Genomic DNA, 20,660 nt, shown 5'->3' on the forward strand with positions numbered 1-20,660 from the left:
CAAACAATCAAGCAAAACAAAAGCAAAAAGGTCGACGCAATTTGACCAACATTTGCGCTCATCTCAGGACATCACCCTTGAAGCTGCAGCAGTCTCCCATGAGTTAGCTCTAATAAGAGCTAAAATGGCAATCGTGTTGAAGTAAACCTTGAGGTCTCTTGCATCCTCCATGCCTGCTACCTTTGGGCACCGCTGGAGATCATATGGAGATGGAAAAAAAAGGATGGGCATGGAAATAGACAAGGGGAGAATATGTGTGTGCGCGCTCTGTCTCAACGGTTGTTTTGATGCCACCCACTGTTGGAAAGCTCCGGGCCCAGGGAGTTTTGTACTTGTGCGATCTCTACCCAGTTGGCCCGTCCTTTCCATCTAGCCTTGCAGCCCTGGCTCCCGCTGACTGTGCTAATAGCGCTGCAGTGGCTCCCATCGCTCATGTCCCCGGTGGACGGACATGTGCAGACATATACTCCCACCTATGCAAATATTCACGGTGATAGCTCACAACCCTCGGCATGCCGTTGCTCGGTCTGAGAGCAGCGTGAAGGCTACATCTTTTGCAATCAACTGCAAGTGCATGCAAATGCAGCATACTATCTCTAACCTTTTAGTTCTGGAGCAGTGCTCGACCACGTCAAAGTGTTGCGGCGTAGCATAGAGAGTTTGGAGCTATGAAATCAAATAAGAGCATGTCGTATTATTTTCATTTTCATCAATCATCCCTGCGCAAGCAAATTTGACTCGGTGGGTTTTTTTTTGCTGATCAACATAAATCCACCATTTTCTCTGGTTGAAATGACATTTAATACACTTGCAAGCACAAAATTAGCAGCCTTCATCACTCGTCTGTCGCCTCGGAGCTGGATGATGGGCATTAAAATGCATCTAAAATTAAGGCTGTTTACTTGGACACTAATGAGAGGAGGCTTAAGTAGTCCTCTTTAATTGGTTTGATTGGCTCCGTTGGGACCACACACCCGATGCGCTGAGAGCTCACAAGGCCCTCAAAGTATCACAAGGGATGTCCAAGCAAAGTGGATTGCAGCCACATGTTGCCTTGTCTGATCCCGTGGTGGGAAGGCGCTCAACAGTCCAATGCACTTAAGGAGACTGTTACATAAGAACCACTGCAAGGTCAGACATCTTTGTTCTTCTTATCTGTCTTAACCTATTAAAGTCACCTCATACAGCACCCTTGGTCAGCTTGAAGCCTTAGGAAGCAAAACTACATCCTCTTCACAGAGTTAGTGTTTCTACAATCCTTATCTGTTCTGTCATACATTTTACACTCCTCAGTAGTTCTGAAGAAGTGGGACCCTTCTCCCCCTTTCATCTCTAACAGTTGTTCCAAAGTCAGAGTAGGCCTAATATTGATTATTGTGTCGAAGCAGACGCGTTGAGATGTCAAGATTGCTTCCACGGCACTGGAGAAGTTACCTTTTTGCCTAAGTGCATGGGAAGGAGTACAAAGGCGAGGTCCAAAGTGCAGCTCCACTTCAATAAAGAGCCGAGTTTGTCCCCTTTGATGCTGCCTTGCAAGTCAGCTACAAATGACCCCACGCCCGCTCGCGTCACTTAGAACAGACACGGCTCTTCACTTGCGCTTGCCGCACATCGATACACTGTGCTCAATGTGACGATTGAAGGCTTGCCGTGTTCTCATTTGATAGTCAATGTGACATTTAATGGTCCCTCTTTGGTGGATTACATCTGCATTCTAAAAGAATTGCCATTACAAATGAATGACAGCTCTCGCAGTGTGATGATGATCATATATTAGATGGCTGTCAAAGTGAAAACCTAAATGAATGTTTGAGAATGTTTCATTGGCATTGTGGTGTGGCAGCATCCAGATCCATAATATGAAGCTGTGGCTTCTGTGTCTAATTATATATGTTTACGAATGTATGATTGGTTTACTTCTACTTGCGTTTGAGCAGAGCAATCGGCAGTCCCAATTCAAAGTGATAGATGACATTTCAGTATGGAGATTGGCTATCACTTGAAAAGTGTCCGGTCAAGCCTTCTTCTCTGCTCAATGCTGAAGGGTTCTTGAGCGATTGGCTGCATTCCTGTAAGCTCCAGGAAGAATGCGCTGCGGTTCACCCTTTCCTCATATTTGAATCTGCAGAGAGAGAATAAGTCCTGCAATTTCTCCGAGTCAAGATACAATGTGGGCAGGGCTTCAGCATGCGGTGAAGGCTGGACATCTGCTGCACACGAGGTCGTCGTGGTGTGCATATGAGACAAAGTGGCCTTTTTGTAGTCTCCAAACACATGATCATACTTTGCGACAGGACACAGTAGTTCCTCAACAGAATGGATCCCCTGTTGAAATGTCACCATATACTGTATCTCTTTCCTGACCTCATCTATACAGAGGTATACAATTTCAGGCCCAATTACTGACATAAAACCAGGATTTTGCCAAGCTCTGACTCCCTTCACCTCTTCAATTGACTTTTTCTTTTTCCAAACACAGACTCATCAGAAAGGTCTTAATGGTAAAGGATCACTGTGCCAAAATGGTTCCATTCCACAAAAAAATATTTAGCTGTGGTGACAAAAGCGGCAACCATACTAATTAACCAAGCTAGTATTAACCATGCATGTCTCAATAACCATAAATCTACTTTTACAAAATTCACAGATTGAGAAGAACTGCTTTTTGTGCTCTGCAATGTACGTAGTACAATATTTCACTGAACTGCGGCTTTGTCCCCATTGTGTCTTGTCAGACCGTCTGCTTGCTTTGAAACTGGCGCAGCCGTTTCTACCGTGAGATATACTGCTACTAACTTAACAAAATAACTGTAACCTACATCTAGTACGTGTTATTTGGCTGCAATATTGGGAGATTAGGGCTGTAGACCAGTAAAAATAAAGCATTTTTATTGTGGTTGAATCGCAGTCAAGCAGATGTGCGAGGAAGGGAAAAAACAAGTGCATGTCAAAAGAGCAAGTATGACTTTCAGTCGTGCATAGATAGATCCAAGACAGAATAAAACATCTCCTTTTGTTCTACTCCAGTACTATAGATGACACTGAAATGTAGCTAATGTAAATGTGAAAGCTTCATCAAATTGAATTGAAATGAACTTTTATCAAGTGTCATCAGGCCAATAGATGTGCCTAAATTAATGGCGGCTATCCCTCCTTTTCTCCAGAATTCTTCTTTTTTAGCATAGGTTGCGTCACAAAAACCTCTACTTTGTTGTTTTTTTTGTTTTTTTCGCTATAATTCATCCACAGCATGCCCTCCCGCTCACCGCGTGAGTGTGTGTCAGGCTGCGTGCATCCAATCCAAACAAAGCGAAATTAGACAAACACATAGCAGGGTTCATTTCAATGACTGACAAGCACCCCGGATATCTTAATCAAGTTCTGCTCCCTTCGATTAGGACTTGAATGTGAGTAAGATAACCTGGTGAAGGTGTTTACACAAGATTTGCAATAATATACACATTGGATTAGCTGGTTTATAATTGAATGATTAGGTGGCGTGTAAATGTTCTTAGCCTTGGCTCGCTCTGCATTCTACGTGAGGCACATGTTTGGCGTGCGCCGTGGCGCTCAGAGAAAAGGTGAGACAAGAGCATCTGTGCAGCAGTTCATATGAAAGCCACCTGGCTCTCCTCGGCTCTCTGATTCACGCCTTTGATAGCAACAAACCCGAGATGCTTTCAACAACAACAACAAAGTAGCGCTGAGAGATGACAACAATGGGATACTTGTCAGTCTGGAGATGAAAAGATGTCTTGCTAGGTGACTGTCGCTCTTTTTTTTTTTTATACGTAATTGTTCTTTTGTTTTGTTAATTTGTCTCCATGTGTTTCTCTGTGAGCTACCGGGGTTATAAATGGGACGCCTTGTGAAGTGGTGTCACGGATTCCCCCTCTGTGACAGGATGCCCCCCCCCCCCTCCGGTGAGGAGGCGGCAGTGTGCCTCAACGCCTCTGCTGTGACTTATCAACAGACTTATTTCCGCTGGCTTGTCCCTCTTACTGTCATCCACTGACAGGAAAATAAATGAGGCTTCTGCATGAAATATGCTCCAGTAATATGGTGCGTTACTGTATTTACGAACAAATATAGGATCAAAATGCACCTGACAAAGGACTCGTATACTATGTCACAATCACAACCACAATATAACATTGGATAGCTACATTATTGTATCCCTCTAGGTGATACTTTGGATTCATAGTTCGCTTATGTTTTATGTGAACACGGGTTTTATTTGGATTACATTTAGTTTTTTATGTGAGGTCTCTTCCTTTGCTCTTAATGGGATGCATTCTCCTAGATGCATTTGTGCAGATCATTTTCAATCGGAGCTTTTCTCATGTTGTAGGATGATAAACACATGCGTATATTTAATGGTGCATTAGACTGTGCTCTAATGGTGGTGTGGCTATTTTTATCCAGCGGCTCAGAGAATTCCGTAAGACTGAATTGGACACTGGTGTTCTGGCCTTATTTCTCTCTCTAAATTTCTCATTGTATGTCATTTCCTCTCTCTTTGTCTTTCTTTGCCACGGATATGGCCGTTGCCCTTCTCCGTTCATCTGTTCCACTCGTCTCCGCTCCTCACAGTTCATCTATCTCACTCCATCTTTCCGGCCGCCAAAATGGACCGGAGCAGCACGCTTGAAAGACTTGTTTCACTGATCACCGGCCTCCATCTCAAAGCGAATTCCCTGGCATCACCTGTGCGCTAGATTAGCTGGATTTATCGTTGTTTGCCTGTCATTTGTAATCAATAGCCTTGCCTGCTCGAGCATCAATCAATAATCCCTCTAGGTTGCATGATTAATTGGAAATGGCAAGGGTAGAAGAGGTGGCTTTGAATGTCCAGATTTGACCTTTGACCTGAGGTACATTGACAATTGTGACAATGGCACAATCCAGCTTTTTCTATAGGCCAGTGGGTGGCTCAACGCCACCATTGTTGAAAAATTCTACCTTCTTAGTGTGACTTGTTTTCAGAATCGCATTCCTGTTGCAGAGCGACATGGTGAGTCTCTGTTTCCTATGCCAGACTTTGCCGTTGCATTTTTACGCCTCAAACGTGAGGTGTCATTTCATGCTAATACCTACCACCGATGACCGTGAACTTTGCAAGCACAACGTGAACATGCGAATCAGTCTCTCTTTTTCTACTCCATTTGTAAGTGTGGGTGTGCGTTTGCAAAAATCAAAACATGGCTCTGTAACCAAGGACACGTGTGAAACTGCTAAAAAAAATCTATCTTGAGGAAAATAATGTTGTTTTGCTTTGCATTGACAGTTAATTTATCTATTTTTAATCTATCCTGTAACACAACAAAGAAGCCAGGTGAAGGTAGCGTGTGACATAGCAGGCATTTTTTTTCCCCTTTGTTCTGCATGGCTTCGAACTTTTCAGGCAAGCTGTGCGTTTCATGGGAAGTGCTTAACAAGCTATGCCATAGCCCTGAGCGTCAATTCAACCCGGATATATGAGCCTTTAGACAGCAAGCTTGCATTGGTTCACTGCACTGCACCTAAATGTGGCCAAAGCTCCGAGACTGCACTAATAACTGTCCGCCGCCGCCATCCCACCGGAGTTGGTCTCCTTGTGCGGCAAGCACTGCGCTGCTCCCGGCACGCTGGCAAAACGATCCCCGGATGTCTTGTCACCATCCATCTGCGTTTTGGAGCTCGTCCAGTGTGTCAGAAAAGGAAACCTTGGGATTGAAAAAGGATGATGTTGCAGGACGCCAAATCCGTGGCGTCATAATTGTGGCGCACTGCAAGTCCAGATGCTAACGAGTAATTATGCTTAATAGTGCGCCCAAACCTTACTCCATCTCTTTCAGGCAGCTGTCAAGATGCAGCCGGAGGCTCCATAGAAATTGCAGCTGTCCCCACCCAAGCTCGCCCTATGTGTTAGACAGTCTTGCTAAAGCTGAAGCAAGTGGAGTGCTCTGTGACTGATAGAGTTCTTTTGTCAATGACGACTGAGCGGCTGCTGGCAGTTTTGGGCCAAAGAACAGTGCAGATTATATTAACATCAGTCAAGCTGTTGTCAGAGCACAAAGGAGGCCCTTATTGATGCAGAAGGAAGCAAGTTTTCATTGCAAAGTGTCTGAAAACAAAGGAGCTAAAGCCAGCTAAAGAGCGCACAACTTTAGTGGAGGGGTGAACTGTTAACAAAAGGGGGCCGTCCACGTTAGCAGATAACGTCTTGGTTCCAAGAGAGTAAGCAGTGACTAAATCAGAACTGGTTTCTCATAAATGTCACCGTGCGCCATTCGTTTATGATTTGGTAAATGGAATCCATCCGATAAAGTTTCACTAAAACTCAATGGCTTCTTCCTGAGACAAACAGCGATCCATACATCTCACCTGAATAAGTTATCTGACCTGGTTTTTGAAAGACTTGTTTGGATCCATTGAAACTTTTGATTTACCTTTTAAGTAGAAATGCTGACACGAGCAGCAAAGTATCACCAATCACATCATTTTGACAAAATGCTTTGACACTTTTGAAAACAAAGCATTGGACTCCGAGTCTGTGTAGGAAGGCTGCAAAACATCCAGGAAGGCTTGACACCAGGAACTATTTGATCACTGGCAACCCTGCTGTTCACTGCGCTCCACAAAAAAGACTGGCAAATGCATGCGTTTGCAAGAAAAGACGCTTCGAGCCCAGAAGGAAAAAGCTTTGGCCATCAAGCCCCCTGTCATTGTCACAAATGCAAAGAACTGTATGTGCACAGAGTGCTCCTTCAGCACACTGCTGCGACTGACCTTTCGCTACTTTGCCAAATGAATTTTTACTTTGGCTTTTAACAGGTAGAGAGAGGAGGATATGGATACACAGTGCGTGGATAGAGTGACAGTGTTGTTTGCCGGTGGGTTCAAGAAGATATCGAGTGAATGCTGGCTTTTAATTGACAGTGTGTTGACTTTGCTTTGACTGCTTTTTGCAGTGGTGTGTCACTGCTGTGCTTTATCTTGAGAGATTGTAATTATTTGGCATGACGCTTTGAAATACTCCATGTTCTCGTATTTGTCTCGTATTAATTATTGTGTGTGGCAATGTAATTCTCTCCGTCTTGTGGTGCAACCTGTTTTTTTTGTTTACAACCTGGTTTTATGATGACTGTGATGTCGATGTTTTTTTTTGTTTTATTTGGTTTACAAGAAATTGGAAGTCAATCGGTGTCACTCAACAGATTGTGTTGGGGTTTAGAAGCTGTCAAACTTAACAAATAATAATACAATGAAAAAACAAGCAGGATTTATCTTATTAGATTGGCGAATTAGAAATGTTAGCTTATGGTCTCTTTTTGTTGGAATTGCAAATTCTCGCAGCCTCATGATTGACATGTGCTCAGAGCAAAGTAGCAGTCTTTGGTCTTTATGGACTCTTTGTGAGTTGTTCATAAGAAAGTCAAGAGGGGCTTTGACACTGGCTCTCCATCACTGTCTTTTTCCAACCATAAAAATGAGTTGCTCTTCAATAAACCTTTTAGTGTTAGGACCTCCAACACTGCAGCACCGAGTCGCTCACATGATGTCACCAACAATAAAACATCATTACATTTAGTGAGCCATTTGTTGACTTACATTATGTCTTTCTATTTGGGTTGTAATTTTCAAGTAATTCTGTGTCACACTTTATGTCTTGAGTGCTCAAAAAGAAAAGTAAGCTTTTTATTTATTATTTTACAGTGGAGCCTCGGTTTTCGAACACAATCCGTTCCAGAAGGCTGTTCGAGAAGTGAATCGTTCGAATTCCGAATCATATTTTCCCATTACAAATAATGGAAAAAACATAATCCGTTCCAAGCCGACCGCGCAACTGCACCACACTGGTCGCATTATTGTGACAGAGCCGTCGATGAAATTTAGAAAATATTTTTAAAGTCCTGCTGTACTTTCCAAAATTTAAGTGGACATCAGTGCGCAGGGAGCTTAATTTTGTCCGATCGCGCAACCGCAGCGCGCCGGGCGCTCACTGTCGCATTGCTTTAGGAGCGTCTTTGTGTTTTAGGATGGCTTTACTGCTCCCACTTGCTTCCTTTGGAGGCATGATTAGAGTTGATGCAATCCTCAGAGTAACGAGAACGTAATAACGAACGGAGTCAGTTGGCATGCGGGTCCTCTCGGCTTATCTCGCGAGGTTCGACAACCGAATTTCGTCCGACATCCGAGCAAAAAAATCTCGAATTTTTTGTTCGAATACCGATTTGTTCGAGAACCGGGACGTTCGAAAACCGAGGCTCCACTGTATTTGCAATTTTGATGAAGTGAGAATAAAACAATGAGCGGATAGACTCAAATGCTTGAAATGTGCGCAGCAAATGATTGACACCTCATAAATCACGTCTTCTGTCTCTGATGAGTTTTTTTTCCTCGGGCGCGGTTGTTTCTTTGCATATTAAATTAGAGACACAAGATGGGTGCAGAGAGGATGATTTTTTTTTTTCCAGAGATTATATTTACCACGGTCCCCTTCAGCCAAATGTGCAAGTTTCGGAGAGATGCAAACTGGAGACCTGATTTAAACCCCAACCTCAGACCTGTGAGGCAGGCGGCTGCGCTAAACAATTTTTCAGCATGCTTTCACATTTTGTCGTATACTGTATTGTCATAGAAAAGGCAAAATGTGTTTTGTAGCAGGCAGTTTGTGTCCTTGTTTGATCCAGTTCATGATGAACAGTGACAGCTATGACTAATGTTCCTGTGCGGTGCTTATTTTGCGTACTCCTTTACGGATGAGTGCATTCTTATTAGCCTACAGTGCTTCTTTAGCCGTATTTACCATTTGTTTATGATGCTGATTATGAACCGAAGTCCTGATTGCAAAATGTTTCATTACATTTCAATCATTATTCTGTCAGCAGCATCTCTTTTGTACATGAAATGAGCAACCACTCAAATTGCGCCGCCTCATTTGAGTGATTAATAGTATCTTATTTGCACTGCTTCCCCCACCTGTACCATAAAGATTATTTTTCCCAGTGCAGCAGACGCCGTGTTTAACAAATGAATGTAGTCGTTTGGCCTTTTTGCATTTCTCCTGTCAGGAAAAGATTTTGATCATTGAAAAGTGGTCGATAAGATTCGCCACTGTGCCTGTCTTTATTTGGGTCCGGTTTTTCTTCATTTGTGTGCCACTCGTGATGTTTGCTGAATTTCTGGAAAAGCTGAGGACAGTTCCCCTGAGTACGGACACCAAGGCCCCCGGGCCTGCACAGCTCATAAACAGATGTGTCCTTGTCCCCAGCCAAGTGCAGCCACTCAAGTGGCAAAGCAGGGGCCCAATAATTGTGAAGAATTGAAAGCTAAATATTGGCTTTATCTCCTCAGTGATAAAAGGGCCATGAAATTGATTTAATGCTGCAGCGCTTCTCTTGGGTGGCTTCTTCCAGCGTGAGCACAAAACAATGAGCAGCAGCCATCTATTAATTAACCCACCTAATCCCGCAAAGTTAATCTCTCACCACAATTTTGCTCGCAACTTCCAAACCGGTCGGGTCTACTGGGGTGTGGTGACAATGGCAGGAGGGAGAGAGGGAGCGGGAAAGGCTTGAAACATTGTCCTGAGAGAGATGAAATGGCTTGAAACATTGTCCTGAGAGAGAGGGTAAGGCTTGAAACATTGTCCTGAAAAGCCAGGATGCGTAAGGAAGGATTGCATTTGTGAAAAGAGGTGCACTGCCTCATTTGAGCCGTTGCATTCAAGTGGCAGATTTTAGTCGGCTTTTTGATTGTCTTTTTATGATTGTTTTACTTCTTTAGTCACTGTGCCGCTTTATTACGTGATTCTCTCCTGAGCCGTGTGTGGAAATTGTATTTCTCTGTCTTCTCGGCCATCTCGCAGCGTGGCGGCATCTCGCACCCGCCACAGCTCACAGTCATGCTCATATTGTGTCGACAGAGTTGTGAATTACCTCCTTCTCGGCCGTCTAATGAAAAGCTATGTGCTTTTTGGCTCGTCTGACCCTGCTCCCCCCGCCCCCCTTCCATCCCCTCCCTCCACTTCATCATTCTTTTGTGCGAGCCCCTCTTCGTGGAATGGCTGCCTCAGAAATAGGTCACATGCTCTCCCTTCACCTCTGCGGCTTTGGAAAAACAATCCTCCGAGGTGCCCCGTGCTATTCCATAGCATCCAAGCGGCCGTCTTCGGAGAGAGACGCGCACTTTCATTTGAAAGAATCAACTCCAATTGGGAGGATTTGAAGCTCATTTCTTTGCAAGAGAGGCAAGCATATCCTGTGGAGATAATTTTAGGAGGCTGATTAGGCGTCGACGGCGTTGAGCCCAGAGTGAGGAATCTCATCACCACTGCTAATGACGTGCCATTCCTGTGTTGAAAGAAGAGCCCAGGCCCTGGGCATGGACCATCTTCTGTCACCCACCTCTTGCTACTATGTTCATTAAGTCCCAACAATGTAATTACAATTCACTGATACTGCTTTGGATTAATTACAGGCTGATTACCAGACTGATATTTGTTAGGAATAATTAGATCCCAAAGAATTGCATTCATATTTACACCCTATTGATGTCTTTAGAGCATTGGAAACATTCGAACAGTAGACTGCTTAAAAAACCAAATGCTCTTCACTGTGTTGTTCACGTGGAAGGGAACAAAAGGCCAGTTTTGAATGTGTTGATGAGGACAAATCATACAACTGATGTCTCCATCTGTTCCCGTACTAACGACGCTACAAACTACAATTGCTCTTCCACCTGATGAACAAAAAGCGGCAATGTTTTGCCACATGAATTGCAGTGCTTGATTCAAAGTCCTCCGAAGCTGCCGGGGGCTGGCTGGGGCACTCCTGAACAAAAAAAAATGCTCGGAGGTAGGACTATCATGCACATGGCTGTGCAGCTCAGAGGTGCTTGTAATCTTTCATACGGGCTTGTGACACAAACACCCCCCAGAGCAACATTATTTCATGAATCTAATCATCCGCGTGCAATTTGCAAAGCCACCTAAAGCCAGCTTATTCACAGATTTGGAGCCTAATAAGAATGTGAACATTTTCACTCGGACAGAGATCTCCAGTGAAGTTGGATGATGCACTTATCCAGTAGTATCTTAATGAACGCAATCACCCCGCCGGAAATTGCTGTCATTCATTTCTATCAGCCATTCATTAGGAAAGGCTGCACCTAATGAGATAAAATTGGATGATTGTCTCAAAAATGTGCCTCGACAAAGAAAATCATGTTTGCAGTGATGCGGAACTGCACTGCGTTTGCTCAGCGCTTTTTCAAATCGTTTGCCTCTTTCAGGTAGAAATATTTAAATGTTGCGACACAATCAGCTGTGCTCTGTTAGGCGAGTTGCTCCTGGCTATTTGGACCTTTAGGTCAGCAGCTTGTCGTGAGTCTGCTGATAGGTATCGCACTGACACGAGCCTCTACCTCTGACAGCTCGTTTTATCCCGCAGCTCAGTGCTGGTGTCAGCATTCTCCCGTGGCTCTGGGACACACTCGTCCAGACGCAGGAAATGATGCATGTGTGTGTGCCCGCAGGCTTCCCAGCGACAGCATACGGACCGGTGGCGGCGGCGGCGGTCGTAGCAGCGCGTGGCTCAGGTAGGGGGGCCCGTGGAAGAGGCGGCTACTTGGCGTACCCACAGAGCACAGGGCCAGGTAAACGCTCTGTCCATGTTCTGTGTGGCTGCTGCTCTCTTCAACTTCTACCTGCTCTGCTTTCTCCCATAGACGTAGTCGCCCAAGCTCTCTCACAAGCTCTTGTATCAATCATAACGTGGCCAAAAATCACGAGCTAGGCGTGACTGGTTCTTTGCCGTGTAAGCAATGAAGAGATGAGGGGGGCTTGAGGTGACTTGATGGGACTGAAGCAAAATTAACCTGACTTCACTTTGAATAATTTAACATTCTAATGTAACCAAATTCAGTTGCCGCACTTTTAAAAAAGAAATGGAATGCCTTCGACCTTAAAAACAAAAGGTTACACTTGGTTAAAATTATACATGCTTTAATTTAGTCACTGACACAAGTTTCCTGCCTTTAACTTTTGAATCTGTATCGATCAGACAAAAATCTCAAACTGCAGAAGCTTTAGCTGTGATGACTTGAGTGGGAAATTGTTTTCTGTGCTCTTCATTTATTTTTTTCTTTATTTTTTAAATGCAGTGGAACCTAAGGTTAACCACAATCCACAGAAATTCATTTGTTCCTTTAAAACAGGGGTGTCAAACTCGTTTTTTTCGCGGGCCACATTGTAGTCATAGCTTCTTTCGGAGGGCCATTATGACTGTCAACCCAAATAGATATATGAGCACCTCATATTATATACAGTAAAAGCTACAAAACAAACTGACAAATAACTCGTTTTCAAATCAGACGAGTAAAAACTGGTCAAATATTTAAAAAAAAGATATGATTAAAAGTGAAGACAATTTGCAATTCTAGTAATGACACGAATTTGATGCACAATTTGTCTTTGCGGGCCAAATAAAATGATGTGGCGGGCCGCATCTGGCCCCCGGGCCTTGAGTTTGACACCTGTGCTTTAAAAGACGTAGTGTCTGGCAAAACCGTCTTTTCACATAACCGTCATACAAGCGGAATCACAAGTTAAAATGTGAAGTCACTTTTTTTTGTGACGACGTGTGCTTGGGAAGTGAATGGTTTCTCCGAAAGACTAAACACCACTCACTTTGCAGTGTGCATTGGGTTCTTCTAATTTTGTCATTGTGTATTTGTTATGGATGACTGATGGTGTACCATTACATGATGCATGACAGTTAAAAGTTAAAATGTGAAGTCACTTTTTTGTGACGACGTGTACTTGGGAAGTGAATGGTTTCTCCTAAAGACTAAACACCACTCACTTTGCAGTGTGCATTGGGTTCTTCTAATTTTGTCATTGTGTATTTGTTATGGATGACTGATGGTGTAATGACAGCCGTTTGAGCTTTTTCAAGTGTGTTCAATGAAGAGATTCCACTGTGATGTTCTTGTCTGTGATGTCTGTTAGAGTGGTGCTCACTCTAACTTATTTTTGCAAGAACCACACGGGAGACAGTATGCCCTTTTTAAGCATTTGCAAATGGAGAACCATTCGTCGCTGTGCGTACAGCGATGATCGAATGAGGTCTGGCTCAGGCCTCTTGCAAGAGCATATTTATTGAGAACAAGCAGGGTGGGACATGTTTGGTGGTCACCTCAGCAACTGGTTAATCAGTGCGGAGGGTCCCAGCTCATTGTTTTACAAGGTCGTGGAAACAGAAACTAGTGGAGCATTTTAGATGACTAAGCAAGAATGTTTCCACACCATTTGGAAAGTTTCAACAACTGAATGGTTAAACTTTTCAGAGTCAAGGAAAGGTAAAAGGTTTAAACAAAGTTAATAATTCTAGTCTACATTCCAACATAATCATACGATCAAGATAATCTGTAAACCCTAACAATGTCAACCTGTGATGGTATGATAACCATTTGTGTTGATTAATCTTGTTTTCGTATTATTTTGAAAAAGTTAATGTCAAGACAATTGGCGGTTTGCTTCGAGTTTGTGTAGTGTTAAGATGAGTAGAGGAAGCCCAGCTGACGCGTCTTCCTGCCATTAGCTGATCTTTTTGGCCCGTGTTGGATTTGGTCCACAATTTGGGAAGCGCGCTATCCGCGCCTCACGGCAAAAGCCATAGCCAATCACCTGTTATCCAACACTGCATGCTCGTTTTATTTCTTCAGTTTTAGGAAAAGGCTAAGACACCGAAACAAAATTTAGACTTACACAGGTTGGTTGAGTTCAATCATAATTCTTGTTAAGAAAGCTCTGTTTTCAGGAAAGTACAATACAGCGCTGGGCCTTTCAAGAGCAGAAAGTCTCCATTCAGAAAAGGCAACGTTCAAGGTTCTTTGGTCAGCTTATATTCAGTTGCACATGTCAGTGTGGGCCGAGTTTGATGGGTGATGAGTCAGGGGGTGTGGCAAGTTTGCAGGAGCATTTGATTCCATGAGAGTGGGTGCTGGTTCGGTGAGAGCTGGTTCCGTGGGGGTGGGTGCTGATTATGGGCGATTCGGTGTGTGTGGGGGCTGTTGTTTTTCATCCCGTCTTTTGGCCTTGGCGATCACCTTTGGCCGGGTTCTTGGTTGTTTTCCTCCTGCCGCTCTTCCTCTGGCACCCCTACCGGTTTTATCTCCACGTGTCCTTCCTGTAAACCATTCTTGCACATACATCCACTTCGCCCACTGTCGCACACCGCCCATTCATCATTCTTTCAATTTTGTACGGAATTATGTGAACCTTTGGCTGTGACATCAATTTGTTAATGTTCCCTGACTATGCAAAGTTCTTACTCACCACTTACCATGCATTTGTTTGTTCTTTTGACACATATCTTTTCATTGTTAGGCAAAACATTTCCCTCTGTCCAGAACGTTCAGTAGTAATCCAAAACTGGCATCTAGCATTAATCAAAACATAAAATATAATCAAGTACTGAACATTTTTAAACGACTTTGCCAGTGTCCGTGATTTAGAAAATCATCAGGCATGCATTAAACAGTTCCTTAAGGGTCATTAAGCTATTCAGGCAATGTTTCAAAAAACATTTATTTCAAAGTGCACAGAAATACATATCAGATCATGAAGTTATAAAAACCTTTGTCGTTACCACCTATCAAACATGTCTAGTTATGTCTATTGATTTGGTGTGTAGGTATAATTATATGCTTAAAATGTTTATTTTAGGCGGCTCGGTGGCGCACTGGGTAGCACGTCCGCCTCACAGTTAGGAGGGTGCGGGTTCGATTCCACCTCCGGCCCTCCCTGTGTGGAGTTTGCATGTTCTCCCCGGGCCCGCGTGGGTTTTCTCCGGGCACCTCCCACATCCCAAAAACATGCTTGGTAGGCCGATTGAAGACTCCAAATTGTCCCTAGGTTTGAGTGCGAGTGCAAATGGTTGTTTGTCTCTGTGTGCCCTGCGATTGGCTGGCAACCGGTTCAGGGTGTCCCCCGCCTACTGCCCGATGACGGCTGGGATAGGCTCCAGCACACCCGCGACCCCCGTGGGGACTAAGCGGTTCAGAAAATGGATGGATGGATGTTTATTTTATTGATTTGTTATGTGAATATACTTGTCTGCTTATGTACTTTGTTCAATGAGGTTTGAGCATATCTGTTTTTGTAGCTAGGCAGGACTTTTTGTATTTCGACCCCATTTCTTCACTCCCTCTGTTGACCTCAGTTTAACTGAGGTCACCAAAACCGTTGATACTACCAGGGTCCCTCTGTTGGCACACCACGTCTGTCTGTGGGGCCACCAATGAGTGAGAAAAAGAATATAGAAAAAATTCATTCCCAGACATTTGTAAAAGTTGGAGAGTGGAAAGGCAATTGGCCTAGACGACATTCCAGTGGCAGCATGGAACTATCAAGGAGAGATGGCAGGGGAGATTCCTTAAAAAGCGAGATGCCTGAGGAAAGGTACTGGTTCCTATTTTTTTATTTCAGACCACGGCGATGCACAGAACTGCATTAGCTACAGAGGCGTTATGTTGATCAAGCAAAGCATGAAGTTATGGGAAAGAATGTTAGAAGCGAGGCTTGGAAATCTCTACTGGCCAAAATAATGGACAGTGTGGCAGAGATAAAGATGTTGCAGGACATGCAGATGGTTGGTGTGACAGGACAGAAAGGTTTGGAAACGATTGCTCTGCTGTCGCGGCCCCTAACAGGAGCAGCCGAAAGAAGAGGAAGTTGAGAAAAAAAATGCGAGAGAAAAATACATAAACAAAACGAAATACATACATACATATATATACATGTACATATAGACAGACAAACATGGAACAATCGCCCATTCGGTCACTTGGTCTCAGTCATTCAGTCAGTCAGTCAATGAATTAGTCAATGAATCAATCAATCTCACTCAAGTGTTAACTAATTTGTAATACTATTGCAAGCAGTTTAAACTAATGGAATATATGAATGTCCATATCAGTTATCAAATTCTAATCCTACTTTACCTTTGTATAAGGGATAGCCTTCTCAAAGCATAGTCATCGTAATTTATTCAATCCGTTGTTTTACTAACATTTAATCATTGATCGATCATGTATCTTAAATCATGATTTTCCTCCTTCGAAGCGACTATGTACTTCAAACCCAAACGCCACCATTTTATAGGGGGGAAAAAAAAATTGTTGAATTTATTCGTTTGACATAATACTCCTGCAGTCATCTTAAATTTGTTCGATTTATCAATCCCTTCCATTGTTTATCCTGCAAATGAATGTGTTATTCAAACTTTAACGTTCAAAAGCCGCTTTAAGTCATCCACCTGTTCCCAATTCGTTTCTAGTCTGTATGTTATTGTTCCAATTTTTTTTTTTTTTACATTTAATACTCTCCCACCTATTTGATCCTATCTTGTAAAAGGTCTACAATTCATTATAAGCTATTTTAAAACTCTCCACACTTGTTGCCAGGCTTTGGCTCCATTTCACAATGTTGTCTCCCATTCACTTCATTTCTGCCGAGCTGCTTCTTCTCCTCCGTCTAACACGTTGAAGACTTAAAAACCATCAAATCTGAAAACACTTAAAATTGTCAGACTTGGATCAAGGAGAGGACTCGGATGCAGAATGACAACAAAAAAGGAATTTATTCTGAAAGGCTGGAGTCAGCAAAAAAACAAAAGCGCCTCAAAAGAGGGAAAACAAGGTGGCAAAAAACAAAAACTGAAAAACACAGCTTAGGCTTGACGACAAAGGTTTCTTCACAAACTAGGTTCTCAAAAAGGTCTCTAACTCACGCGATCACTGGTGCTCTGGACGGGACAAGACGCACTGGCACAAGACAAGGGGAAGACGCTGACTAAATACACACAGAAGGGTAAGGACACAGGTGCACACAATCAGGATCAAGGGCACAGGTGCACACGATTAGGATCAGTGAAGACAAGCAGACTGACGCACAGAGGAAGGGCCCACGAACTGAAACGAGAGGAGAGTTACTTATCAAAATAAAACGGGAAGAGACAATACGACAAAAAGACAAGACAACAATAACCCACAAAACATGACGGCATGACAAAAATCTCACAATTCCCCCCTTTGTTTTTTTCCCCCCTCTGCCTTTTGACACATTCTAAAAAATGTGTCACTATGGATAAAAAGTAAAAATAACAATGTCCATGGTAACATACCCATCGCCAGCTGGACTTCGGGGTACCTCCAGATGCCATCCTGGCCTAGAATCACCAATTCTCAGTCCCTGAAACTCGACTGGCAGCATCTCACATGGTTGTATGAACAAAAGCCATCACCCTCCTGTAGCTGTGCATGCAGCTCTCCTCACAATAAACATCCATAATACCAAAAAGTAAAAGTACAATTCATAATGATAAACAAAAGATAATCCACACACGGACGCATGTCAAACGTATCAAATTGAAAACTGGAGCCTGCCGAGCCTGTCCTGAAAACGATTACATTTACAAACTCATTATGAAAAGTAAGGGGTTAGTGTTAATGCATTCACAGACATGACACAAAATTGCCCAAGACTGCAGCTGACAACCTGCAAAGTAAACACGAGTTTAACAAATAAAACACAATCTGCTCCCTGGGTTGCTGTTAGAGGCTGCAATACAATTAGGTAAAACATCAAAACAAAGCAAGTCATCACAAATTCCATCACATACATTTCGTCACACAGTCAGGTAAGTCCAGAGTTGTTGTCATACTCTGTCTTGGCTCAGAGTCTTGATTGTCAATGCTGGTATAGTCACGTCTGGTCATAATCTTGAAATGGGCCTTCTCCATTGAACTCTTTTGTTGTCAATGGTGCCCAGAGTAATCTTAAACCCATATTTAGTCCAAAATTAGCCCTGATCAATCTTGCTTTTTCAAATCTGTAGTATCTACATATATATTTTTCAGGTGAGAGGAATGTGATCCTCTGCTGTGATCACATCACCCCAACTTTGAATCACTTTTACCATTCACATTACACAAACACCACACCACAAGCACAGACTTGACATTCATACACCATTACAGACAAACTGTCATCCCACAACACACAAAATACATACAATATTAAATTGTAAAAGGAACCCTTCCTACGCAAAATTTTCTCCTCAATTAACATTTCCCTTTTTTATTTTAAATCCAAAATGAATATCTAATTGTCTGGTCTCCTGTCCTCTCATCGCTTGCCAATATGCATAATGCTGGAACATGATTTAACTCCCCATTTAGTTTGCTCACATCTCACACTTAGACTATTTGACACTTTGTGTTGAGCTGTAACTTCAATATTTCCACCTTCCCGTATTTCTTCCACTAAAACATTTCCATTTTGCTTTCAGTTTAAATTCATCCCTCCAAATAACTACCTCTGGCAAAGAACCAAAAATCTATATTACACTCCCTTTTACTTTGACCTCGTTCCATCATTCATCTCACAAGGATTACCGACCCTCCTCCTAAAAAATAATGATGCTAAAAATAATGTTTAAAAAACAATATACACAGCTTCCTCCTGCCACTTACACTATCACCTTGAAGATTATCGTTCTCATTTTTGTTGATGCCAATTACTCTTAGAATTAAAAATAAATGCTTACTCTTGATAATGGAGTCACGCTATATCACAAATTTTGAAAACCTTCCACGTTCCCCCTTTGTACCTATAAAAAAAACAATTAGAAATATTTTTGCTGTCATGATCATCATTGTGGCCCTCACACATGTTATCCCTGCACTTTAAATTGTCAATTTTTGTACAGTTGAAGCCCTTTGAGACTTGCTTGTGGGCAATATAAATAAACTTGACTTGACTTTATTATTATTCAACTTCTTCTGCATTCTTCTGCCTTTTATTTTTATTTTTTTTATCTTAACTACTTCCACATCATTCATCTGATTTACTCCATTCCACTTTTAACGCATTTCAAATATTCATGCCAAATATTCCAAATATTTACCTTTTTTTGTTTTGAGAAATTCACAAATTTTAAGCCAAAATTTTATTCATTCTTAATGGCACATTCAACATTTCTCATTTTCTTCCACATAATTCATCCAATTCACCTTCTTTCACTTCCTAGATTAAAATTTCACATTTTCACTTTTGACATTGCGGCAATATTTTGCAAAATTTAAGTTTTCCGTTCTAATTTCTAAGTTTCTTTTTCATCAACTCAACCTGTTTCAATTTTTAACTATTCATCTTATGCCTACCTATTCCAAAACTTCCCACTTATGAAAAATTTCAAATTTTAACTTTAAAATTCACGCCCAATTTTACAAAATTCTTTCTATATTTTCATACATTTTCTGACCAATTCAACACGTTCCAATTTTAAACATAATCTTGTAGCATTCCCCGAATTTTTATTCAGCCTCTTCGCCTTCACACGCAATTTCTACAGAAGTTACAAATTCTAGTCATCATTGTTAATCCTCCGTGAGCCTCGTAAAGACAAGCCGCACCAATAATGGATAGATGGATGGATTGTTAATTTTAACTCCAAATGCCTATCATAAATTGCCATTTAAATTAATTGTCGCAAGGGTAATGTCAATGTATTTCTTTAAAGCCCTACTGTATTATTTTTAAATTAAGTGTGCACTGTATTACTATTTTGCTGACTATCCAGAATTCCAAATTTCTTATGGACCCTCACCCCTTCAAGCTCAAATATGCATCCTATAAATCAGTCGCAATTGATGTGTAATTAAATTCTGTCGTTTTGATAAAGGTCAGTTGAGTTTAGCAATTCAGCCTCCTGTTGCCCAAACCCAAATGTTCACTGGTCCAATTATAAAATTTCATTATTTCAAATAGATTCATCATGTCTTCGAAATGCTGTTACATATAAAAAATTCATGATTCAAATGATTTAATTTCTATCAATCAATGTCCACTTTGCAAAGATTCTGATCACGCTGTCATGATTTGTTATTATTAGTGTATCTTCACTGTCCATATCTATGTATTTTGTTTTTTATCCCCATTTTAGTGTCAATAAGCAGCCTTATTATTCCCTTTTTTATCAAAACTCCTCAGTTATGTCCGCCCCAGCCCCCAAACATGCTTCCAACCCTTTTGTCCCATACTCCACCAACTTTGTAATGCTTCAGCAGTCTTTAGCAATGTGTCCAGTTTGACTTCATGTGACTCGTGCAAGTCTTTAGCAGCCTCTCCTCTTAGATTCTCATGATGATGATTCAGGGCTGGACCGTCCGCCACTCTCAAATGCGTCCATCTTGTCTTTGTTCTTTCAGTCCATTTTCTTTTTGATCTGCAACTGTGTGTATTCCAACAACTGTATGGTTCTTGTCCTGTGAAGAGCTGTGCTTGCCCCCTTCAAGCATGATAATAGTTCCTGTTGTTCTCCCAAAGGTCAAAGGTGTCTCATGACCAGGGACAGTCCTCCGTTGCTTTTAAGACAGCTAGTGGAGTAAGAGGACTCAGTTCAGGAATTGTGCTACGCGCTAGGGCAGAACACACTGGGACACAAATTTCACAAAACTATCTTCGTGTTATCAGTCTTCCTGTGTAGTATTTATTTCTTACACCCCAAATCTTCCTATTAACATTTTGTATACTATCAGTTGCACACACTCATCAGCTTACTATCAAGCCGCCCTTATCAAATGCTTTCTCTTTTTCCATCCACCCTAGC

General features: G+C 42.2%; 1 protein-coding gene across 9 annotated transcripts in view; it reads left to right on the forward strand.

Annotated features, from left to right (window-relative positions):
• LOC119133937 (RNA-binding protein Musashi homolog 2) overlaps window positions 1-20,660 on the forward strand; it is a 187,196-nt gene that overhangs the window by 137,975 nt on the left and 28,561 nt on the right. For 7 of the 9 annotated variants that reach the window (XM_037270257.1, XM_037270260.1, XM_037270261.1 and 4 more), the window contains exon 11: window positions 11,521-11,640. In XM_037270257.1, the coding sequence (XP_037126152.1) occupies window positions 11,521-11,640 (120 nt within the window). The remainder of the gene's footprint in view (window positions 1-11,520; window positions 11,641-20,660) is intronic. The other 2 variants (XM_037270263.1, XM_037270265.1) reach the window with 1 other exon arrangement.

Source organism: Syngnathus acus, chromosome 14, assembly GCF_901709675.1.
Source record: "Syngnathus acus chromosome 14, fSynAcu1.2, whole genome shotgun sequence".
Classification (NCBI taxonomy): domain Eukaryota; kingdom Metazoa; phylum Chordata; class Actinopteri; order Syngnathiformes; family Syngnathidae; genus Syngnathus; species Syngnathus acus.